This window comes from Garra rufa, chromosome 21, assembly GCF_049309525.1.
Source record: "Garra rufa chromosome 21, GarRuf1.0, whole genome shotgun sequence".
NCBI classification, from domain to species: domain Eukaryota; kingdom Metazoa; phylum Chordata; class Actinopteri; order Cypriniformes; family Cyprinidae; genus Garra; species Garra rufa.
This window is the reverse complement of record NC_133381.1, coordinates 4,936,886-4,963,649: the sequence shown is the minus strand read 5'-3', so window position 1 is coordinate 4,963,649 and position 26,764 is coordinate 4,936,886. Positions and strand designations below refer to the sequence as shown.

At 31.3% G+C, this 26,764-nt stretch overlaps 1 protein-coding gene across 1 annotated transcript in view; it reads right to left on the bottom strand.

The window, feature by feature from the left end:
• Positions 1-26,764, bottom strand: part of runx2a (RUNX family transcription factor 2a) — a 91,023-nt gene that overhangs the window by 9,286 nt on the left and 54,973 nt on the right. The window contains exons 6-7 of the mRNA XM_073826479.1: positions 6,687-6,863; positions 4,700-4,861 (exon numbers count right to left, since the gene is read on the bottom strand). Of these exons, the coding sequence (XP_073682580.1) occupies positions 4,700-4,861; positions 6,687-6,863 (339 nt within the window). The remainder of the gene's footprint in view (positions 1-4,699; positions 4,862-6,686; positions 6,864-26,764) is intronic.

Genomic DNA, 26,764 nt, shown 5'->3' with positions numbered 1-26,764 from the left:
ACTTCAGGGAGACAGTGCAGAAGAGAGGAGACCCAAGTCACATTTCCAAAACAATGACAGAAATTCACATATACAACCTTCAATCACCATTAGACATCCACGAGAATGAACCCATTATGCTATCAGCTCTTGCCAGACCTTTTTTGGCTAAACTTAATACAACATCAATCACTTTGTATTACAGGGATGGTGTGGTCTAATAGCTGAAGCTCAAGGCTAGAAACCAAGAAGACCGTGATGGCTCAAACTGTGACCTATCATCAGTGTGATCTCGTGACCTTTGACCTCTGGTTGCTTCAGGGTTGCCTTCTACAAGACTGCCTGCTTACTTTAAGAGTGCATTAAGAGGTACGGAAGCCACTAACTAAGACGTATCATTAGGTTTTGTATGTTTTGGTTTGGACTTTTGAAAGAAAATAATACTTTTATTCAGCGAGGACGCATTACATTGATTAAAAGTGACAGTAAAGACATTTATAATGCTACAAATGTATATGTTCATAAACATCATAATATTAAACAGTGCAACTGTTTTCAAAATTGATAATAATCAGAAATGCTTCTTGAGCAGCAAATCAGCATATTAGAATGATTTCTGAAGGATCATGTGACACTGAAGACCTGAGTAATGATGCTGAAAATTCAGCTTTGCATCACAGGAATAAATTATATTTTAAAATATATTAAAATAGACAATGGTTATTCTAAATTGTAATAATATTTCACAATATTATTGTATTTTACTGCATTTTTTTATAAAATGGTGAGCAGAAGAGTTTTTTTCAAAAACATGATACTGCTAAAGTACTTTTTTTGTAAGAGTAATCATTCGCCATCATGGTGTATGGGTCAACTTTTAAGGTTTCAAATACGTTTTTGGAGAATAAAATGTCAAAATTTGGTTGAAATAATGTTACATTGTCATTCAGTGTAACAATATTTATGTAAAAATTCAAACAACATGCTTATTCTGACTTGTACATATTACAATATATAAAAGAATAAGGGAGCATATAACATTTTACTGAGTTTTAAATGAGTAAAACAATTCTTACTGACAAATGGGCAAAACCTAGGATAGTGGCAAATTTTACAAATATAGAATTACAACTAATTAGTATTTGGGGTGAAAGTAATTCATCTTTTAATATGTCATAAATAGATTTTTTTTGTAAATATGCCTGACGAGATTGTTATACAGAATGAAATTTTAGTGGGTGTCTTCTGTAAATTAGGGAAAAATGTATGATATTTATTTTTTTGCTTTAGAAAAACAAAACCAAAAATGCAATTAAATTAAACAGAAAACTTTAAAACATTTTTTAAAGCAGTATTACATATATTTTTTTTATGCTTAAACCCTTTTACGTCTTTAACCCGTATATCAAATTGCAATGGAAATACTATGGTTTTGTGGACATACAACATGGTATTTTTCCAAAATTACTTGAATGCTCTAATACATTAATATATACCATGGCTCTGACTGAGTGCCACATTAAAGTACCATGTTTAGTGGACATGTACCATGGTATTATGACATTAAAGTACATTTACATTTGTTCCTTTGGCAGACATTTGATCTGTATATTCATTCTGTGTTATTGCATGTATCCTAAAAAGCCTACTTAAACAGACTTTCGCAAACTGTAAAATCAAAGTTCTTTCCGGTACTCCAGTGTCCTGTGATCCCACTCTGATAATTCATCGCTCTCTGTGTAATATTATGCATGCCTTCATCTGCGTCCTTATCAGTCACCAGGTCTCTGGCTGAAAGGTGTAACACGAGCCTACGCTTGAGAAGAATAGCCACGCAAGCAGCTGCAGAGGGTGCGATGCGTTCGGGACGTGTCTTCTGGAGGCCGAGCCATTCAGCGGCGCTCCGAGGAAGAATAGGGGGCGTTAGGACCAAGAGGTGCGTGTGTCTCTTTGAGGAAAGAACAAAGGCTGACATCTCCAAGATGAAAGCCGGGTGAAATCTAAACTAATCAAACCCAACGAGGCAGCTGGCCGGGGTTCAAAAAGCAGCCACACCAAGAAGTCATTTAAACTTTCACATTCGCTCCAGGCTCAAAGAAAACAGTTAGGGTGGGGAGCCAAGAGAAAGAGAAAAAAAAAAGAGTTCAAAAACCAACCTGGCGGAGAGTCAAACAGGTGTATTAAAGAAAACGTCCACGCTGTGTGTTTGTTTCAAAACGAACCCCAAAGGGCGGGTGGAACACAATCTGGTGCCTATTTTATTAATAAAGGCACGGTCACAGCAAACTCTTCTAAAGGTTTGGGCTGGAGAGCTTTTGGGTATAGTTGACGACAAATTGCTTTTGGAAAGGCCATCTAAATCTATTTTTAATACCCCATCTAAAAGTATTTTAAACAACATTCTTTTGTAATTATTGTTCATGAACTCATGTGAATTTAAACTCTACGTGGAATATTTATGTTTTAAAAATGCATTTGTCACACCACAGGCCTCTTAAAATTAAATTTATGGACCAATTTTTTTTATTTTTATTAATTAATAAAAAACATTAATTGTATAATTAAATTTATATATTATAATAATAATAATAATTATTATTATTATTATCATTATTATTATTAAATTATTTTTATTATTATGTTTATTTTTTAATTTTTTAATTATTATTGTATTTACACTACTGTTTTGCCACTAGATAATTTTAAATTATGATATATTTTTTATTTAACATATTAAAAACTAATTATTGTCTCACCACAGGCAACTTAAAATAATGTAGTGTGGAGCAAAAAAAAAAAATTAATAAATTTAAATATAAAATAAATTATTGTGCATGCGAAAAAAAAAAATATATATATATATTTATTTTTATTTTTATTTTTTTTTTTTTTAATTCACTAGATAATTTTAAATGATGCAATATTTGTTATCATTTCTTTCATTTATTGTTTCAAAATGATGTAGTGTGGACCGCAAAAAAAATATATACATTATATATATAATAAATTATTGTGCATGTGTATATATATATTTTATATATATATATATATATATATTTTATATTTCTATATATATATTTTTATATATTTTTTATATTTCATGTTTCATTATTTCATTTTTAGACTTTTTTGACTTCACTAGATAATTTAAAATGACGCAATATTTGTATGTGTATATATATATATATATATATATAATAAAATAGAATATATAAGAGAGAGAATAAAATAGTGATCAGTTACAGAAGTTATGAAATACACTTTCCCTGCATTCAGATAAATTCTCTTATAAAATCCCATGAACATATTATGCACCAACTACCCATTTACCTTTTGAGGTCCATGAGTCAGAAACTCTAGTGTGTTTTATTGTTCCTTTTCAAGGCGTTTCAAAAGAGAGTTGAGTTCAAAGACTCCATTGGAGAGGACGGGGGTTAGAGGAGATATTCTTTCAAATGCTCTCTATTTTTAAAGGTGCTATTGCTTGGAAGACATTTGCCCGTGGGCGACGTAACAAACGCTTACAAAGCAGAAAGTTAACGCTGGAAAAATGCTTTGATTCGACTTCGGCGGAGAAAGAAGCGAACGAGTGTTTGGACAAATGTTCACGGCTAACACGATCAGCTAAGAAAGTAAATACAGGCACGTTGAGACTCTCTATTTCCCACATTTCTGAAATGAGAGGTTGGCAGAGAAAGCGATACGGGCCGGAGGAGAATTTTATTGCTTAGAGTTTGGTCTTTTATAGCTCAGTTGTGATTCATGTGGAGTCGACAAGAGAAAAACTCACTTTACTTCTGACATCTGACATCTGTCTGAGTGAAACAGAATATTCAATGCATAAAAAGTAGGGCGGAGCTTAATTTTATCCATCTAAAATTGATTGGGTAATAAAAATTAGTCTCTGTTTGACAGATGGTCGCTGTAACAACCTGAAAATGTTGATTTCAGCTTGACTTTCGATATCAATTTTGACTCAAAATGACTGAAATACTTTAAAATACTTTAGGAAAATATAGGAGCAGCAAATCAACATATTAGAATGATTTCTGAAAGATCACGTGACACTGAAGACTGGAGTAATGATGCTGAAAATTCAGCTTTGCATCGCAGGAATAAATTACATTTCAACAAATACTCAAATAGAAAACAGTTACTTTAAATTGTAATAATATTTGATAATTTTACTGTTTTTATTGTATTTTTAATCAATTAAATGCAGCCTCTATAAGAAGAAACCTCTTTAAAAACATTTATTTCAAAACATTTGCTGAAACAACCTGAAAACGTTGATTTCAGCTTGACTTTCGATATCAATTTTGACTCAAAATGACTGAAATACTTTAAAATACTTTAGGAAAATTGAAAAAAAAAATTTGAGCAGCAAATGAACACATTAGAATGATTTCTGAAAGATCACGTGACACTGAAGACTGGAGAAATGATGCTGAAAATTCCGCTTTGCATCACAGGAATCAATTGCATTTAATCAAATACTCAAATAGAATACAGTTAATTTAAATTGTTATAATATTTCACAATTTTATAGATTTTATTGTATTTTTAATCAATTAAATGCAACCTCTATAAGAAGAAACCTCTTTAAAAAAATCACTTTTAGAACATCAGATGAATGTGGATTTGATTTTGAGAGAACTTGTTGAGAATTTCTTGAGATCTTATTTCTGATTTGTATCCTCTCTAATAGGTGTTAGATTACCTGAGAGGCGTCTTGGCACGTCGCTGATGGTGGGCAGGCCTGTGGCGCGGGTGGAGGACAGCGGGGTGGTGGAGTGGATGGATGGAGATGTCATTTGGCTCAGGTAAGGAGTGTACGGCTGCTCGTAGGACCAGGGCGGAGAGGACTGCGCCTGTCGTGGATCTGTAAGAGTGATAAATGAGTTTACTCCAGTCAACATCTGCACAACAGCATCTTTTATAAATTTTTTATAGATACATATAGGAATTGAAAAATATTTATACTGCCTTTAATGATTTATTGCGTTTTTGCTGATTAAACAAAAAGTAAAATTAAAAAAAAAAAAAAAAAAAAAATGGCATATAAAATTATTAATTAATTAAAGTTAATTGCTTTTAAATTGCTAATACATTTTGATAATTAAATAAATGTTAATATATATATATATATATATATATATGTGTGTATATTTAAAAAATTATATATATATATAATATATTAATTAAATATTTTATCTGCATTTTTGCAGATTTAAAAGAGTTAAATAAAAAAAAAAAAATGGCATATCAAACTATTAATTGACTTTAATGTGCTTATAATAATAATAGTAATAATAATAATTTTCTGTGGCCTATAAAATAAATAGATTAAAAAAAATAATAATAAAATAATATATATATATATATATATATATATATATATATATACACACACATGCACATGTTTAATTGCTTTTAATGTGCATTGCATTTTTGCTTATTAAATGAATGTTTATTAAAATAAATTAAATAAAAGGTACAGAAAGTGCAAAATAGTACAATAATAAGGACCATAATGAGAACAACTGAAATAAAATAAATTAAAATAAATAAATAAATATGAGGCATTACAGGGAGAAGATGAGTTATGTTTAATTGTCGTGAAAATAATATGACAATGCAAAAAATCTTAATAGTCCTGAAATAGACTAGTCTTCATGCACAACATATATATTTATGTGTTTATGAGATTCACCGTCAGAAGAGTCCTTCTTGGTGAGCCATATATCTAAAGACTCACAAAGTGGGTGACCTTTCTTTTTATAACAATATGGAGACCGAGAGCGAGCAGACTAGTATAAAAGGCCGTGGTATGTAAATAGCTTAATCACATTCAGAGCCAAGAACGGTTTCCTGTTTGCTTTCTACAGTATTCTAGTAAACACAGCGTCTGCTCTGACAGGAGAGAGACTGGAGACGCTCCAAGAGAATGGCAAACATTATGCAAACTTTAAAGCTGAGTGCATATGAGACAAAAAAAATAGCCCATGCTCCAATATGCCAAAAGTGAAGCAGGAACTAATGAAAATATTTGGACAAATGTAATGGAATTAAAGCAATAGTTCACCCAGAAATGAAAATCTGTCATTATTTACTCACTCTCATGTCGATCCAAACCCGTAAGCTGTTATTTTTTCCGTGGAACAAAATAAGAGGAATCTTCATCAGTCTGGTCTGCGCCATTTTAAATGAGATTTGACAATATTTGGCTCTGTTCCCCACTTAAAGCTATCATACGATTTCTGGAGACTTGAAAGTAGCTTTTTTGTCCTTCACAGACGTGTTTTCAAAGATTCATCTTTTGTGTTTCGTCAAATAAAGAAACTCCGGTTTTCATTTTTGGGTGAACTATCCCTTTAAGGTGATGTAAGCAGGCAATTCCAAACAAAGATAATGCCTCGTTCCCGTAAAAGCAGACAAAAGGATCTGCGACTGTCTGATTTGGCACGTCCATCAGTATCTCCTGTTTAAACCTGATTGACGTTGTCGAATTTCTATTTCTTGCATAATTCTCACCCACTCTCCTTTATCTGTCCGGGTTTATCTTCAGCAAATCAGGCCTCTTGTATAAACCTACCTGTTCTCCAAATACTGATGTTTGTATAGTACATAAACCACAGCGATTCTCCATTAAGGTCATGGCTGACGGCCAGACAGGCTGAAATATTTGCATTTGAGGGCCGGTTTACCTGAGATCTGAGTTTGCCCCTGCGGATTGAAGGAGTTCGGCGTGGCGTTGAGAGACGGCCGGGGACTCTGGGTTTGCACGGCAACTCTCATGGTGGTCTGGCGTAAACGCTCTAACTCGCTCAGGCGCTCGGAGAACAGCGGCGGTTTAGGGGGGTCTTCCAGTTTCTGTCTGTGTCCTACCGAACAATATCAGACAGAAGTTGCAGTTAATACACCTACTGCTCAATTCTGACCAACTTTAAAGGGATAGTTCAGTCAAAAATCAACATGCTGGCATCATTTGCACACCCTCATGTTGATGCAAACAGTGTGTTTTATCGTTCTTCTGAGAAACTAAAGAAAAGAAGTTACACTCTTAAAAAATAAAGGTGTTTCATAATGCCTTAGAAGAAGCTTTTTTGTCTAAATGCTTCCATAAAGGACCTTTAACATCTGAAAAACCTTTCTGTTTTTTGGTGAAAGAAGGTTCTTCAGATTATAAAAAGGTAAGAAAGAGAGTTTTTTAAAGAACCTTTGACTCAATGGTTCTTTGTGGAACCAAAAATGGTTCTTCTATGGCATCGCTGTGAAGAACCTTTTAAAGCACCTTTATTTTTAAGAGCGTATGCAAAATGTTCAAGCTGGTCTTTCTATACAGGGAGGTACGTTGGAAAGTAGCATAAAAAGCACTGTAAAAGTGATCCATTTTATATATTCCAAGTCTTTTGTAATGACATTAGAGTGAATACATCATGACAGAACTATCATTTTTTGGGGACTATCTTTTAAAGGGATGGTTGGCCAAATATCTTTGGTATCTTTTACACATCTTCATGTTGTTGCAAACCTGTCAGATTTTTTTTATTTCGAGAAACTCAAAAAGAGACGTTATAAAAAATGTTTTGAATCTGGTCTTTCTATACAATGAAAGTGAATGGCAAAGTAGCATTAAAAGCACAGTAGAGTAACTCATTCTCTGTTTGTTTTGTGTGCTGATAGATGCAAATGAGATCAAATAATAACTTAAAAGTTTGAACATAAATCTATTGCATTGTCTCTGAATGCTTGCAAATAAAGATCAAGGCTTTCATGGCATTTGACATTTGTCGTTTTTGGTCAGCGTTTACTGTCATTGTATTGGAAAGAGCAGTTTGTAGATTCTCAAAAGTGTCAAAAATTACATGCATAAAATTTCATTTTTAGACAAATTTAAATCTTTTAAAGGGATAGTTTGTCAATAATGTGCATTTTGGCATTATTAAAGCACTGTAATAGTGACCCATTCTTTGTTTTTTAAAGTCATATGATTGTTTTGTGTGACAAATAGATGCAATGAGATCAAATAACTTCTGTTTTTGGACACAAATCTATTGCATGGACTTACATGCTTGCAAATAAAGCATAAAAGGCATATGGACTATGGCACTTTACGGCACTTTTATTTAAATTTTTTTTTTTTTATTTGTCATTTTTGGTCAGTGTTCACTTTTATTGTATGGAAAACAGCAGTTTGTAGATTCCCAAAATTTCTTAAAATGACATTAAAGTGAATGAATGATTACAAATTTACATTACAGAAATGCATTTTTGGGCAAATTTCACTCTTTTAAATGGATAGTTTGCCAAACAATGAACTTTTTGGTATCATTTACACATTATAATTTTGTTGCCAACCTCTCTGTTTTTTATTCCGCTCAAGAAACTCGAAAAGAGATGTTATGCAAAATGTTCAAGCTGCTTTTTCTATACAAAAAAAGTGAATGGCAAAGTAGCATAAAAAAGAATGCTTGCAAACAACAGCACGAAAGTGCTGGTGTGGACTATTTTCATGGCACTTTTCTGGTGTTTTTGTCATTTTTGGTCTGTCATTTTTGAGACATTTCACTCTGTTAAAGGGATAGTTTCCCAAATAATGAAAATTTTGGCATCACCTACACACCATCATCAGATCTAATAAACCGTTTTGGACATTAATCTATTGCATGACTTTAGAAGGCTTGCAAATAAGGCACAGAAGTCATTTGGATTATTTCCATGGCACTTTTTTTGGTGTTTTTGTCATTTTTGGTCAGTGTTTACTTTCACTGGATGGAAAAGAGCAGTTTGTAGATTCCCCAAAATGCCATTAAATGACATTAAATATTAAAAAAGTGATGACAGAAATGTCATGTTTGGGCTAATTTCACTCTTTTAAAGGGATAGTTTGCCAAATAATGAACATTTTTGTATCATTTACAAACCCTTATGTCTGTTTTTGCTTTCTTCCAAGAAACTTAAAAAGAGACGTAATGCAAAATGTTCAAAAACACTATAAAATAATCAAAAAGCAACTTAAATTTTGGATGCAGTTTGTAGATCCCCCAAAATATCTTAAAATGACATTAGGGTGAATGAATTACGACAGTAGTGTCATTTTTGGTTGAATATACTCTCCTTATTGTTTCAAACCTGTATACTTATTTTCCCGAGAGAAAAAAAGGAGATGTTACACAAAATAACAATTTAAATTTGAACACAAAGCAATCGAATGGCTTCATAACAAGTCACATAAACATTTTAATGGGATTTTCATGGTGGTTTTTGTTCATTTTTTCACTGTATGGAAAAGCTCAGTTTGTGGATTCCCCAAAGTATCCTAAAATGACATAAGAATGAATAAATAATAACCAAAGTGTCATTTTTGGGATGAACTACACTCTTAAAGGTGCACTTCAGCAAGTAGTGATCATATACACACCCTCACCGTGGTTGAAACCTGATAGTTTTGTGAGAGAAACATACCGCAATTAATTAAAATAGTCATTATTCATTGAAGTGTAAGAGAGATCTGGCATCTACAGCTGAAGGCTAGATTAAAATTACAGTCAGTTCCACCCAGAAAGCTGTTGTATGACTTCAGGAGACATGAAATACACCATACAGATTGTATAAAATGATATGATATGATGCTGTTATCATAAATATTATAGTGCATCCAGAGAAAACATGCTCCAATCAACATGATGACTGAAGTTTCATATTTTGGTGAACTGTCCCTTTAATGCCAACCAAACAATTAAAGCTCATTATTTATCAAACAACGCAGGAAAACAAAGGAGCAGATGAGAATGTGGGTCAGAAGCATCAGTGATCTCTTGGTCTCTAATCGTAGAGATCTCAGTTTTCACAATAGCGACTGGCGCACAAAAGGAGGGGAAGTAAATCGACTTTCTACCTGCCCGTACACGCCGTTGTTTTACACCGTGGCGTGGATCCAAAAGAATTCACAGTCAAATTACACAACTGCTTTATTTCCCTATTATTCCTATCATGCTTGAAACTATGTCTGTGAGTCACGACAAAAGCATGACCCGCCAATGTTTATTCATCCATTTCCCATAAAAGAGGACAGACTCAATCCTCTATCCTGCAATAAAGAGTACGAGTCACGCCATGCCCCCACGTCCACCCCTTTCCCGATCACGTGAACCACCCTTTCCAGTCCATACGTAGCTCGACATCTCCACTAAAGAACCTGATCTCATTGGAACCGCACCGTTGTGTCAATACTCCAAAAGAATATGTGTTAAAGAGGGACTTTGTGAGTCTTTTTTCCGCGCTTGTCTGTCTCGCCCCGGTCGGTTGCTCTGAATGGCTGTAAAGTAAATATCGCACAGAAGAAAAGAGAAACTCCTGCAAAAGCTTGGCCGCTCTCCAGTGGGTTCGAGCCAGAGCTACCTCCAATCTCGCAAAACCTGATTGTGCTCTGGAGTTCGCTTGAGCAAACACTGCTCCTCATTCACAGGCCAATGTCGAGCACTTTGCATTGAGAGTGTGAGCGATTGCCTAAAAGTATTCCCTCTTACTATTAGCTATTAAAGAAGCACAATCAATACTGCAGCTGTTAAAAAAGAGAACCAGATTTAATTTTGTTGAAGATGACTTCGGCCCCTGCGTCTGCCAGAATCTGCTGATATTTTCAACAAATTTAATTTTATGAAAGACATTAATATGGAAGTTTGTTGCTGCCATGGGATAAAAAAAAAAGCTAATTGCAACATTTTCCCTCACAGTTTGGACTTTATATCTCACAGTTTCTGAGGAAAAGTCAGAATTGCGAGATATAAATATAGTATTGCGGAAAAAAATCTGAATTGTGAGATATAAAGTCGCAGATATAATTTTTTTAATGTCTTATTCCATGAACAACAAAAACTGGAATTTCAAAATGTAAACTCGGAATTTAGAGGGAAAAAAAATCTGAATTGTGAGATAAAAAGTCGCAAATATATTTTTTATTTCTTATTCCATGAAGAACAAAAACTGGAATTTCAAAATGTAAATTTGGAATTTAGAGGGAAAAGAAAATCTGAATTGTGAGATGAAAAAGTCGCAAATATATTTTTTTGTTTCTTATTTCATGCCGAAAAGAAATCTGAATCGTGAGGTATAAAGTTGCAAATATTTTTTTCTTATTCCATGAAGAACAAAATCTGAATTGCAAAATGTAAACTCAGAATTTAGAGAAAAAAAGTCAGAATTAAAACTCAGTATTAAACTTGAGTTGTGAGATAATAACTTGCAATTGTGAAGAAAAAACATTTTGAGATAAAAAGTCACAATTACTTTTTGCATTGTCTATTCCATGGCGGAAGAATTGCGAGAGAAAAAAATAGAAACCCAGAATTTTGAGGAAAAGAAAAGTCAGAATTGCAAGAGATAAACTTTGTATTGCAAAAATTATTATTACTCCATGGTAGAAAAAAAACTGAATTGCAAGATTTAAACTTGGAATTCCTATAAAATAGTCAGAATTCTGAGTTTATATCTTGCAATTCTGACTGTCTGTGAGATGAAAAGTCACCATTACTTTTTACATTTTTTATTCTATGGCGGAAACAAAACAGCAGAATTGCGAGAAAAAATATAAAAACCCAGAATTTAGAGGAAAACAATTTGAAATTCCAATAAAAATGTCAGAATTCTGACTTTGTGACATAGTCACAATTACTTTATTTTTTTATTTCAATGGATAAAAAAACCCCCTAAACTCTGAATGGTGATTAAGAAAGTCCAAATTCTGATTTTGTCCAAATTGTGTGATTAAAAAGTTATTTTTTTATTCCGTAGTGTAAAAAAAAACTGAACTGCAAAATGTAAACATAGAATTTAGAGAAAAAGAATTCCAAATTCTGAGTTTATATCTTGCAATTATAAATTCTTGTTGCTGCAGCTGTAAATATCAGCATGGGTTACATAACACAAACCACTGACGTGAATACATAATGTAAAGGTCCTTGCGAGTCTATGAACTCAGACTACATTGCTTTTTAATTGCTCAGGAGACTTAAAGGAGATCATTAAAGTGTCAGCAGATGTTTGTTTGGGAAAGCAGTCAAAATGACAAAACAGTTGTCAAACAGTAAAACTGTAGAGCTTTTTTAAGTGAGACCATTTTTTAAATTTGATGAGAAATTAGATTTCTGGCCTTTGATCGGAGAATTTGGCATTTCTGAATCTCTGGATCTGAAACACATACGGAAACATTTGGTAACCCTAATATTTACATTTCGATTTACAGCATTTAGCAGATGCTTTTATCCTGAGTGGCATATCATGTTCATCACCGTCATGCACTGTACATCTTATAAAGACGTTTTGAGCACCGCTGGAGAGTAGGGAGCTTTTTTAATTTCTGACTTTTGATTGAGATTTTGGCATTTCTGAAACTCCAGATGAGAAGCAATAGGTAACCCTATTATTTAAATACAGTTTTATCCTGAGCAACTTGGATATCATGTTTAACACTGTCATGTGTGTCTAATGAACATGTTCTGAGTGCTGCCGGGGGGGGACAGAAGCAAATGACTCTTGGACTTGAAGTCCAAGACTAAATTTCCAGAATGAAAAAAGGGATTTAGCCAATGATTCAGCATGAACTAAAGGAAAATCCCTAATGCTCATCCTATGAGACATGCAGAGTGCTCTTACGTTTACATCAGTGCCAAAAACATCTCTCAGCGCTACAGCTCAAATACTCAAACGGACACGTCTGCAATAAAGTAAAAAGATCCTGTTACAGCAAAAATTTGGGTTATTAGTTTTAAGGCTGAGGGAGAAAACTTTGCTTTGGGTGGGGGAAAAAGACAATAGTCTTTACAAAACTTGCTGGTACAATGTTGGAAAGTTGTTATCTGGATCTTATAATGTTGTAGACTGCATTAAAATACAGTAAAAACAGTAAAATTGTGAAATATTTTTATGATTAAAAAAGACTGATTCCTATTTGAACATATAGTAAACTGTAATTTATTCATGTGATCCAAAACTGAATTTTCAGCATCATTACTCCAGTCTTCAGTGACACATGATCATCCTAATCTAATATGTCGATTTAACATTTCTTATTATTCTCAATGTTGAAAACAGTTGTGCCGCTTCGTATTTTTGGTGGATACTGTGATGCATTTTGTTTTTCAGGTTTCTTTGATGAACAGAAAGTTTAAGAGGACAGCATTTATTTGAAATCGAAATCTTTAGCGACATTATAAATGTCCTCACTGTCACTTTTGATTAATTTAATGTGTCCTTGCTGAATAAAAGTATTCATTTCTTAAAAAAACACTTTAATACTTACGGTTAAAGGTTTGTTTATATCCTCAAAAGGAAAGTTTTCATGCCAAAATGCCTAATGATGGTAAATAATACGAGCGTGTAAACACGGCGCGGCCGTATTGCTGGCAAAGCGTCCGCCTGCATGTTAAATTGCCATATGATAGTGGCGTGACCCGCAATAACACCCTGAGCTCGTTAAACACCAGCACGCTTTCAACATCAAATATCAGCCAGAGCCGTCAGAGCGCATCAATCACGCCGCGGCGACACGGGGAATAAAACGCATGGAAGAAGAAAGGGAAACATACATCCGTCTAGATTTCGTTTCTTTAATTGCCGTGCCGCGGAGGGCCGACTCCTCTGAAGAGTCAAACAATGGATTATTTCACATGGCAGCTCCCGCGAAATTAGCGAAGGGGGGAAAGAAAGCTTTTTAAGGACAGGACGAGACCGAACGCCCGCTCGGTCTGAGGATCAGAAGTAGACGGAGAGGGGGAGAGAAATGGAGAAAGCTGACGGCAGCCAAGCAGCGCTGGAGCTTTGCCAGTCGCCTGTGTGGTCCGTGTGTTCAGAGCTTCAGGAAGTCAACTCCGCCAAGAAGGGGCACACATGCTACTAGAGCTTTATAAATCGATGGGCCGACTGCAACAATCAGACACCACGCAAGCGAATGACTCCAACAAGCAAACTTTTATTTCGGGGCCAACACGTATTTGTTCGAGGGGTGATCTGGGGCCAGACCGGCTCGGTGCCGTAGGGTAATTGGCGGCAAGCTGACAAAAAATCCTCTATTTGCCCCGTGTGCCTCGTAAATATAACATGCGCAGCGGGGCTATAGGCGTCTCCGCAGGCCAGGAAGGCCTGAAAACCAAAGATGATCTATGTATCGATCTAGTCTGATTACTTGCAATGGTCCATAAAAACACATATTTCAGAGGTCAGACTGCTTCTGTTTTGTAGTAATGACACAATTGGGGTTAATGCACAACGGTCAGTGTATCGCTAAAAGGAAATTCCTTTAAAAGACTTTTCAAGCACTACTTTTTTCATTTTCAAGCATTTCAAACAGAGATCTGTCTTAGTGTCTTTCAAGTGTTAAAAAAGATAAATAGATAAATAATAATATACTAACAAACCAAAATATGAGAAGCATATGCAAAGTATGCAATGATGCCAACTTAAACTTTGTTTTTTGTTAACCTGGCAACACCGCCCTTACTCAAAAAACAAAAAAACCCACATGGTTACTATAGTTAAATCTTGGTAACCACAAATTAACCATGGTTTTCCTACACTAACCATAGTTTAACCATGGTGTTTATAATAAAGCTGTAGTTATACAAAAAAAAATGGTTATTACACTTTTACTCCACAGTTAATTTTAAGGGATTTGTATTTGTATATAGTTTTTGTTATCTTTTTTTCTTTGTTTTGTTTTTATAACTGTACTGTCTTAATGATTTGATGTTTTCTACTGTTTAATAAAAAAAAAAAGTCAGAAAAAAGATTATCAAACCCACTCCGAAGTCCCAGATTGAATCAGATGACTTGCGAACACACACCGAAATCCTGATCTAAGTCAAATGATTCGCAATCTGCACTCTGCACTCCGAAGTCTCAGTCTGAATAATGATTTATTAAAAATAATTTTAGGACATTTCAGAAATCATTAAATTCATGAAAAGATTCATGAACCCACTCCTAGTTCTGTTATAAATCAATTGAATCCCGATATACGAAGTTCTGATTTAAGTCAAATGATTCTTGAACCCACTCCAAAGTCCCAATCTAAGTCAAATGATTTGTGATTTGAAGTTCCGATTTGAATCAAATGATACGCGCTTCGAAGTTCCAGTCTCAATCAAATGACACCGAAATCCCAATCTAAATCAAATGATTTGCGATCTGCGCTCCAAAGTCTCAATCTAAATAATGATTCGTGAACCATCATTTCAGGTCAGGACTCGGAGCGCGGACTGGAAATCATTCAATTTTCACGAAAAGATTCACGAACCCACTCTGAAGTTCGGATCTAAATCAAATGATCCACGATATACAAAGTTCTGATTTAAGTCAAATGATTCTTGAACCCACTTCAAAGTCCCGATCTAACTCAAATGATTTGCGATTTGAAGTCCCGATCTGAATCAAATGATTCATGCTCCAAAGTTCCAATCTGAATCAAATGACTCGCAAACCCACACCGAAATTCCAATCTAGATTAAATGATTTGTGATCTGCGCTCCTAAGTCTCAATCTAAATAATGATTCGTGAACCATCATTTCAGGTCAGGATTCGGAGCTCGGATTGGAAATCATTCAATTTACAAAAAGATTCACGAACCCACTCCGAAGTTCGGATCTAAATCAAATGATTCACGATATACAAAGTTCTGATTTAAGTCAAATGATTCTTGAACCCACTTCAAAGTCCCGATCTAACTCAAATGATTTGTGATTTGAAGTTCCAATCTGAATCAAATGACTCACAAACCCACACCGAAATCCCAATCTAGATTCAATGATTTGTGATCTGCGCTCCGAAGTCTCAATCTAAATAATGATTTGTGAACCATCATTTCAGGTCAGGACTCAGAGCGTGGATTGCAAATCATTCAATTCACGAAATGATTCATGGGCTCCGAATTTCCGATCTAAATCAAATAATTCACAATATACAAATTTCTGATTTAAGTCAAATGATTCTTAAACCTGCAATAAAGTCCTGATCTTACTCAAATGATTTGTGATTTGAAGTCCCGATCTGAATCAAATGATTCATGCTCCAAAGTTCCAATCTGAATCAAATGACTCGCAAACACACACCGAAATCCCAATCTAGATTCCATTAATTTGTGATCTGCGCTCCGAAGTCTCAATCTAAATAATGATTCGTGAACCATCATTTCAGGTCAGGACTCAGAGCGTGGATTGCAAATCATTCAATTCACGAAATGATTCATGAACCTGCTCCAAATTTCTGATCTACCCACTCCAAAGTCCCAATCTAACTCATATGATTTGCGATTCGAACATTCTATTTTATAATAATTACAATGTCAAAATCTGAAAATAAATGGCTCTTTTAATTTGATCTGGTTTTTGCTAGTGAATCGCTTGAAATGATTGATCTAAGTCACGAGTTTGAATCATTCTGAGCGTTTCCAGGGTAAATGACTCACTCATTTGATTTAGTTCATCAGTTCCTCTTTTTGCATCTTCAGCCATGATGCTGTCAGTACTACTGGCTTAGCTCGCTAGTTTTATGACATTAACTGAAATAAGAGAAAAAGTATGTTTTTTGAATTGTTGATATTTGCATTAAAAGATGTATGCTTTTTGAAAAAAAAAAAAACCTTATTTCATAGATGCATTGCCTTTCAATAATTACAAGCACTTTTCAAGTACCTTTAAAAATTAACATTTTAAATATATTCAAATAGAAACCAGTTATTCTAAACAGTAATAATTTTTCACAATTTTGCTGTTTTTTTTCTGTATTTTTAATCAAATAAATCCAGTCTTAGTGAGCAAAAGAGTCTTCTTTCAAAAATAATTAAAAAAAAATTCTAAAATGTAAGATATGTTAATAATATCTTCTTTTGTGTTCATACAGATGCAGAACGACACAAAGGTAAGTAAACGATGACAGAATGTTCATTTTTTGGCCAAGTTATGCCTTTAATGACTATAAATGAGACAATTTAGTAATGTTTATAATCTAGAGACAAATTTGATACATAAAAAAGATGCTTTCTTTCTTCTATTAACAACAGTGCATTACACTGAAGTTCTGGTTCACTTAAAAGACAGCTGCCTAGTAGGCAGTAGACATCAAGGCAGCTCACTGGGTTTCCTCATGTTGAATTCTGGGTCATTTTGACCCGAAGAGGATTTTCTTCTTCCCGAAAATGCTAGTTAATGTTTACATATTGGACTAAAACCTACTGACTCTGCTTACACAGGATATAATAACGTACCAAAATATATTTTGAGGAGTTTTGTACTTTTGGGGGATTTTTTCCCACCTTTTTTTATTTTATTTTTTATTTATTTTAAAAAATATATATTCAGTAAGAATTTATATATATATATATATATATATATATATATATATATATCTTTTTTTTTTCTAGTTAAAAATATGCTTTTTTTTCTAGAAAAAATATGCTTTGATTAAACCTCAAAATTGCATACAAATTTAGAATTTATTATTTATTTTTTATTATTACAGTGCTTTTATTGTTTAGTATTAATTAATTTGTATTTTATTCATTTAAAAAGTAGATTTTTTTTTATATGAGAAACAAATAATGGTTTCAAAACCTTTTTTGTATTGATTGAGTAATATAAATTATATATATTTTTTATAAAATTTTATGTTAATTAAAAAAAATTTTGTACAACAAACAAGTGATTGCAATATTTTGAGGAGTTTTGTACTTTTGGGGGATTTTTTCCCACCTTGGCCTACAAAAATTGCTAAATTTCTTAAGCTATATTAATTCAAAATATCAGATTCAATTATTTTATCAACTTGTTTTCTTTCAGTTAGCATAGTTTTTGTATTATGCAGCTCAGTTTTTTGAGTGAACATTGTCTAAATGATCCATAAATAATGCTTTTTTGCTTAAACTGAGGTGCATAAGGCCTATGACCAATCAATACCAAAAACAAATACAAAACCTGTGCTAATTAAAAGAAAACAAGACTGAATTCAGTATTTGGTGATAATATAGCCTAATGAGAGATCATGTATCAACCACTTCACCTGGCCAATATTATCAGTGTATTACAAGTCATGTGTAACCCGCTGTTGTTGATAGAAGCCATCATGTTTGTCTGCCAACAGCAACAGTTGCATATTTCTTACATTGACGTCTCACATGGGGAAAGTACAGGAGAGCTTTCTTACACGAGCCATCCTGAATTAGTTTTATTTTGAATGGCCTGCGCTGGCTTTTGTCTGAAAGCCTGCTGTGTGTGTTTTGTGTGTGTGCGTCTACCTGTCTGGACACGCCGAGCGGCGTTCAAAGAGAGAGAAACATCACAGGTTCGCGGCTAATGCTCATTTCAGCATCGAGCAATTAGAGCGGCTCCGCGCAAACCGCAACGTAAACAATCTGACTTCAATAGAAGATTTTATGTGCAACATATTGATTGTCAGAAGCTGTTACGCAAACAATACACTGAAACATGTGGTGGCACAACACTGAGGCTGCAGAAGAAAGATTTATTCATTCCTTTAGTCTGTGGAAACATTAAAGCTGTTTTGAGGTAGAGGACAACAGGGCTAATCGGCCTGCATGAGGAAAATGGGATTATATTTATTTGTTTAATAATACAAAATTCTGGTTTTATCTGGTAGAGATTGATTGATTATTTATTTATTTTTATTAATTAGTGTTAATTAACATTTGTGTAAAAAGAAATGGCAAAGTAAGCTTTGATTAAACCTCAAAATTGCATGCAGATTGCAATATTAATGTGGTGTTTTTTTGTTATTTTTTTAATATGAGAAAACAATAATGGTTTCTGGTCGAAAACCTTTTTTGTATTGATTAATATAATTAGCATTTTTTTGCATTTGTTAATTTAGAATTTTTTACTGCAATATTAATGTGGCGTTTTTTAATGTAGTATTTTGGTTTAGTATTTTATTTATTTTTAAAAATATATATTTAGTAATAAAATATCATTAATTTATATTTTCTAGTTAAATTTTTTTTTATTTAGTATTAATTGAGTAACTTTATTTGTGTAAAAAGAAATAGAAAAATATGCTTTGATTAAACCTCAAAATTGCATACAAATTTAGAATTTATTATTTATTTATTATTACAGTGCTTTTATTGTTTAGTATTAATTATTTTGTATTTTATTTATTTAAAAAGTAGAATTTTTTTGTATGAGAAACAAATAATGGTTTCAAAACCTTTTTTGTATTGATTGAGTAATATAAATTTTATGTTAATTTAGATTTTTATTGCAATATTAATGTGGAGTTTTTTATTTATTTATTTATTTTAAAAAATGTAATTGAAAATATAAATATATAAAAAAAAGTATATAAAAAATTAAATGTAATTAATTTTTATATATAAAAAATACTTTTTTTTCTGGTTGAAAAAATATTTTTTATTTAGTATTAATTGAGTAAAATGATTTGCATGAAAAGAAATGGTAAAATAAGTATGCTTTGATTAAACTTTATATTATTATTTTTTATCTGGTACTTTTGATGTTTAGTATTTATTATTTCGTATTTTATTTATTAAAAAAAATTATATCTTAAGTAATAAAATGTGATTTATTTTTATTTTTCATATGTATAAACTAGCATTTGCTGGTAAAAATATATTTATTTTACGTAGTATTGATTGACATCATTTGTGTAAAAATGTATAGCACAAGCAGGTGATTATGATATTAATGCGGTGCTTGTTATTTTGTATTTTGTGAGTAAAAAATACAACTAGCGCCTTTGTAAAGTGCTTTTCACCCCATGGTCCTTTAGCCTCGACATACCCTACTGTCTCAAAACAAATGAGAAGTTAACAAGAAAGAAAGTAAGAGATGAAATCTCTTAAGAAGTGTGCAAATTAGATATCGGTGGAAAATCTCCATGAGCAGAACATTTACACCATTTACCGTCCTGCTGTCTCTATGAAACGTGTTTGGCTGAGTTCTGCATGAGACAATAGCTCTTTTCCAGCCGTCTTCATGGCAGTCAAAACACAGCGTCACGGATAATCTTGGCAAATACCTTTTTAAAAACAAGCCATGTTTTCCATCTCCCCAATGTGATGTGGCATTAATTAACAGAGCCAACACGGGCAAAGCAACAGACTCCAGTGCGCTTTCCCCATATGCGCACATTCACCTTTAGAAGTACAGATCGTGCACAAAACTTCTGCTTAAAATGCTTTCTTATGTTTCAGTGACATTCTGGTAACACCACATTACAGCACTGGAGTAGAATATTTACAATACAGTCTGGTAAAGAGTAATACTGTATAATTGATGGCATCGTGAAGCACCTTTATTTTTAAGAGTGTAGTAAAAAAACAGCATTACTTGAAATAAAATCAAATAAAATCAAATTTTTCAGCTAGTTTCCAAACAGGGTTATTAAAGGTAATTAAAACTAAAATAAAAAGAATAAACTTTTTAATATAGAAAATGTATATTAAAACATCTAATAGTGTGTGTGTGTATATATACAGTAGTCAACATTCGAAGTGGATCAAAACCTTTCATCAAATTTGTCCTAAAACCAAAAAGAATACCCATTCTTATCTTAGGACAACTTTTGATTAACTTTTTTGATCCACTTCGAATGTTGACTACTGTATATATATATATATATATTTTATTTTTTATTTTTTTTTTCTTACTCAAAATAACCCTGTTGCCAAGGAAACATGCATAATTGATGAAGAAAATTGTTTTAGAATTTATCATTTTATTATTAATGGTTCATCAGGTGACAATTGTGCATCTTAGCACCTAGTAAAGAAACAGAATTACTTGAAATAAAATAAACATGAACTGAAATAATAATAAAAAAAAAAAATAATAATAATAAAATTAAATTAAATTAAATTAAATTAAATTAAAACCTAAAATAAATGCATTTAGCTAGTTTCCAAGCAGGGTTATTAAAGTGAACTAAAAATAAAATTAAAATTAAAAATTTGCCAAAGAAACATGTATAATTGATAAAGAAAATGGGTTTATAAATGATATAAAATAATATAATTATTATATAAATAATATAATTATAATACAATTTTATGTCAGCTATTTTCCAAGCAGGGTTATTATAATTAACTAACACCAAAATAGCCCTGTTGCCAAAGAAAACAAGTATAATTGATGAAGAAAATTGTTTTATAATAATTTATAATAATTTTATTATTAATGTTTTTTTTCAGCTGAAAATAGTGCATCTAAAGAAATAAAATAAAATAATAAAATTAAATTAAAACTAACAAATAAATAAATAAATACTTAACCTCATTTTATTTTAGCTAGTTTTCAAACAGGGTTATTATAGTTAACTAATACTAAACTAAAATTAAAGTTTGATATAAAAAATGTATCAAACTTTAATTTTAGTTTAGTATTAGTTAACTATAATAACCCTGTTTGAAAACTAGCTAAAATAAAATGAGGTTAAGTATTTATTTATTTATTTGTTAGTTTTAATTTTATTTTATTATTTTATTTCTTTAGATGCACTATTTTCAGCTGAAAAAAAACATTAATAATAAAATTATTATAAATTATTATAAAACAATTTTCTTCATCAATTTAATTTAATTTTCAATTTAACATTTAATATATTTTTAAAAAGTTTTACTGAAAATAAATTTTACAAAAAAAAATAAAATTACAAAAACACAACAAAATTACAATAAAAGCTGAAAAAATATTAAAATAAACTATTTAAAATCTCAATAAACACTAAAATAACACTGCACTACTCTACAAGATTTGCAGTTTCACTATTTTGTGCAGTATTAAAAATGACGCTACACTCTTTATTTATATATATATATATATATATATATATATATATATATATATATATATATATATATATATATAGTCCGTAAACCACCCGAGTGATGCCAACTTTCCATGAACAGTCCTAATGCATTATGTATACAGCTGTACTTTGTTGCATCTGTGTTTTAAGTGCAAGCTTTTCTAATAAATGTTTTAGTTTTACGTGACATTGCAAGAATCAGTTGGCCTGACTGTATATTGATTTTGTTCTTTCCCCTCTTTCCAGGTTTATAGAGACTGTCTTTCACATGTCAAGCCCACCAACAAACCAGTGCTTATGGATCAGATATCGGCGCAAGAATGCCGCTATTATGATGGTGTGCGAGGAACACTGGCAGTCATGGTGGTAAGAGTAACACAGGCCCTTCTCTGAGACGTCTGAGCCGCTCCTCCCAGTCTATTAGTGCAAATTACTCTTAATAACCACAGTTACACGAGACCCGCCAAATGATTACAGCAGCGTGCGCTTCACACTCACGGCCCTGTGCCACCAGAACGACCACCAACACCAGTCTGATCACTCGCTGAAGTAACAGTAAAGTAACAAGCGTTCGTTTGAGTTACACGCTACCTAAAGCAATAACAGTGATGCTTGTCTTGTTGTGTGTCTTGGCTCTCATTGGCTGGAGATAATTGGATCAGTCTCCAGTTGAATCTTGTAAGTGATATTTTCTTTACAAATGAGCAGACGTTGCTGGGGAATTTCATGCTAGACAAAATATATCTGCGCTTTCTCAATAGCTTAAACAGTTATGGAAACGTGTGGACCACCTTAACAATGAAAACATACACACTGCTGATCAAGCAAACTTACTATAGTGACACTCAACTACGTAGATGAAAGATGCTGCTGTTTTTCTGCTTAAGTCAGGACTGAGATCTCAATCAGGGTTATTACAATTATTTTTTCAATCAGGGATATTATAATTAATTAAAACAAAAATCATAAAAACATTGTAAAAGTCCAAAATGTAAAATTTAAAAACAAATGTAAACTTATTTTGTTTTAGCTAGTTGCTGAGAAAGGCATTTCATAGACCAAAAAAATCTAAAAAAATTAATTTAAAATAATAATAATATTGACAAAAACAACAACAAATTGACTACAATTTTTAAACAAATAATAAATAGAAAATAGAAAATCAAAACTAATTTAAACTATTAGTAACAAATATTAATACTTCAAATTATAATGCTATCATTTACTTTATAATACTATACTAATCAATAAGATTTATTATAACATTCATTCTCAATCCCAACCATTACTTGAAACAAGCATTATCTGAAATACAATATTAAAATGTGAGTTAAAACTGAAATAAAAATTTGTATAAAATAGATATAAAAAACTAACTAAAAAACAAAGTATTAATAATTATTAATACTCTCAAGATACTAAAATAAAATAGTTAAAATTTTAAAGATGTTTAGTAAAAGAAAATTAAAAAAACACAACAAAATTTGTATAAAATAGACATTAAGAAGCAAACTAAAAACTACAATTAAAATACAACTAATTAAAAGTATTCATAATTGTTAATACTCTCAATACTGAAATAAAACCAAGTATAAAAATGACAAGATCCTAAAATAAAATTGCTAAAATTTTAAAGATATGTTTACTAAAAAAAATAAAAAACACAATAAAATGTGTATAAAATAGACGTTAAAAAACAAACTAAAATTAAAATACAACTAATTCAGAGTGTTAATAATTATTAACACTCTCAATATAGTGGAATAAAATGAATAAAAAAACTATAAAAAAACTTAACTACCAAAAATACGAAAACACAACTAAATGAATATAAAATTGACATTAAATTGAAATGAAATTCAACTAACTTAAAGTATTCATAACTATTAATACTCTCAAGATACTGAAATAAAATAAATGAAAACTATAAAAATATATTTAAAAACTAGTACAAAAATGACAAAAACACAAAATTACACAAATAAATAACGCAGATTATTAAAATCTAAGCTAATTTAAACATAATATATTATTAATATTTTCAATCATACTGAAATAAATTAATAAAACAATATAAACATAAAATAATAAAAGTATAAAAAAAACATAAAATAATAACAATTATTCTTAATCTCAACCATAAACCTAAAAACTAAAATACTCTCAAGATACTGCAATAAAATTAATAAAATACTAAAAAGATATATTTAAAACTAGAACAAAAATTACAAAAAATCACTAAAATAAATACAAAAAAATATAAAAAAATAAACTAATTTAAACTATTAATAATAATTATGAATATTTTTAATGATACTGAAATAAATTAATAAAACAATATAGACATAAAATAATAAAAATATAAAAAAATAAAATACATAAAATAACAACAATTATTCTTAATCTCAACCATAAAAAACATTATCTGAAATACAACATTGAAAATGTGAGGTACTAAAATGGCTAAAACTAAAACACTCTCAAGATACTGAAATAAAATTAATAAAATGCTATAAAGATATATTTAAAACTAGAACAAAAATTACAAAAAATCACTAAAATAAATACAAAAAATTATATATATATATAAAAAAAAAAACTAATTTAAACTATTAATAATAATTATGAATATTTTTAATGATACTGAAATAAATTAATAAAACAATATAGACATAAAATAATAAAAATTACTAAAATTTCACCTGGAATCAGAATGAAGATGGAAAAATATCAAAGAATCAAAAATAATTTAAACTATTAATAAAATATATGAATAATTTCAACAATACTGTAATAACACTGATCTGAATTGTTTCTCCTCCCTGATGGAAAATTCAGTTGAAGCTGCTATTCATGTTTTGGAACATGGTATCTGTTGTCTTGCTGGTCTACGCTGGTCTGGTTGTTTGTTGCTGGTCTAAGATTGTCTACCAGCTAATGACCAGCTAGAAACCAGCAACCATGTTCCAAAACAACTACCAACTGCTGGATTTTCCAGCAGCAAATCCACTCTCATATGTTTCTCCTATGAAAATGACCCCATAAAGAAGATCTCAACAATGTCTCAGACTCTCCAGATTCATTTTATACTACTCCTTTGAGCTCTTCCAATACAGTATGTCAACAGTTATCTTGTTTGTGCTCGTTTGACACACCAACACAACAGAGAATTCAATTAAATCTGCCGCATAAGCAATGAAAGAGCAGCATCTGAGCCTTGAAACCGTCCTTTGGGAAAGAACTGAATGACGCCGAAGCTTAATTAAAGGCCTGAATGTCTGTCTGTCTCTCTGAATGCGAGTTTTTGTGTGTTTTTCTCTCTTAAGCACAGGAGGAATGTGTAAACAGGCAGGCAGAGGCAGCTACAAGACACACTCACAGGACGTTGCACAACTCGAAATGCCTCTGAATGTGTCATTTCCTGCCTGGCCACCTGCCTTCCGTTTAGAAAACAGCAGCACGCGCGTGAGAAAATGACTTTGAGATAGATGGTGTGGGATAGAAGGAGAAACCTCAGAAGAGGCTATTGTGTTCTTATTCTCTGTAAAGTAAAGATTCTTAATTAGTGGTAATGATTCCATAGAATCTTTTCTTTGCATAAACTGCAACTGTTTACCAAAATTGTGAAAATTAGAACTGATCTTGCTCATCTTAATTTTCCTGGACATAATTGTGATTCATTGTTGCATGTTATTCCAAAGGAAAATAGTTTGTGATGTTGCTCTGTCGTTGAAATGACTTTCTTTTTCAGATGACGTCACTAGTTTCTTTTATTTCTCTCATATAGAGCCACCTTACTTGTTTTGGACCCCATTGACTTCCATTATATGTATTAAAAAAAACAACAATATCTTTTCATGTGTTCCACAGCAGAAAGAAAGTCACACACGTTTGGAACAACTTAAAGGTGAGTAAAGATATTTTTAAATACATTTTTCTCATTAAATATTTGTTGATGGACAGATATCTAAATTTATATGTTTATGCCAGTGTTATTTTAGTATCATAAATATGCACTATTAAAAAACAAACCTGGTAATTTTCTGTCAGGATATTGTCAAGTAATTTTTTAAGACATTAATTCTGTTAATTCTAAAACACAACGCAAAATTAAAAATAGAGGTAAAACACCTGTTAAAAAGAAAAAAATAATATGGAAAATTCTGTTAAATTAATACAGTAAATTGTGCCATAGTTTTATTTATTTGTTAAAGTATACCATTTTATTTTTTGCTAATAATTTAAATGTGATTTTTTTAAAATAAATATATTTTTAGTTTCCATATTAAATTTAGTTAAAGTTTTAATCATTTTATTAGTTTTTTAATGTCTATAGTTTTTATTAACTTTTAATTTTTAGTTCTAGTTATTTTAACAGCTTAAATTTAACATAAATTTTTTAAAATATTTTGTTTAATTTAATGATTATTTAACGTAATAAAAATGGTTTTAGTTGATGATAATAACCACAATTATTATCTATGATTTTTAATTTATGCTAATTATCGAAATAAAAAGTGCTTATAACTTCACTAGCTGTCAAAAGTTTTTGAACAGTAAGATTTTTATTGTTTTTTAAAGAAGTCACTTCTGCTCACTAAGCCTGCATTTATTTGATCCAAAGTACAGCAAAAAATGTAACATTTTGAAATATTTTTTACTATATTATATTTAAAATAACTGTTTTCTATTTTAATATATTTTAAAATCTAATTTATTACTGTGATTTCAAAGCTGAATTTTTAGCATCATTACTCCAGTCTCATGATCCTTCAGAAATTATTCTAATGTTCTGATTTCCTGCTCAAAAAAATAAATAAAAAATAAATAAAAAATTGATCTTTCTATTCATCAAAGATCTTGAAAAAATGTACTCAACTGTTTCAATGTTGGCAATAATAATAATAAAATTCTTGAACAGCAAATCAGCATATAAGAATGATTTCTGAA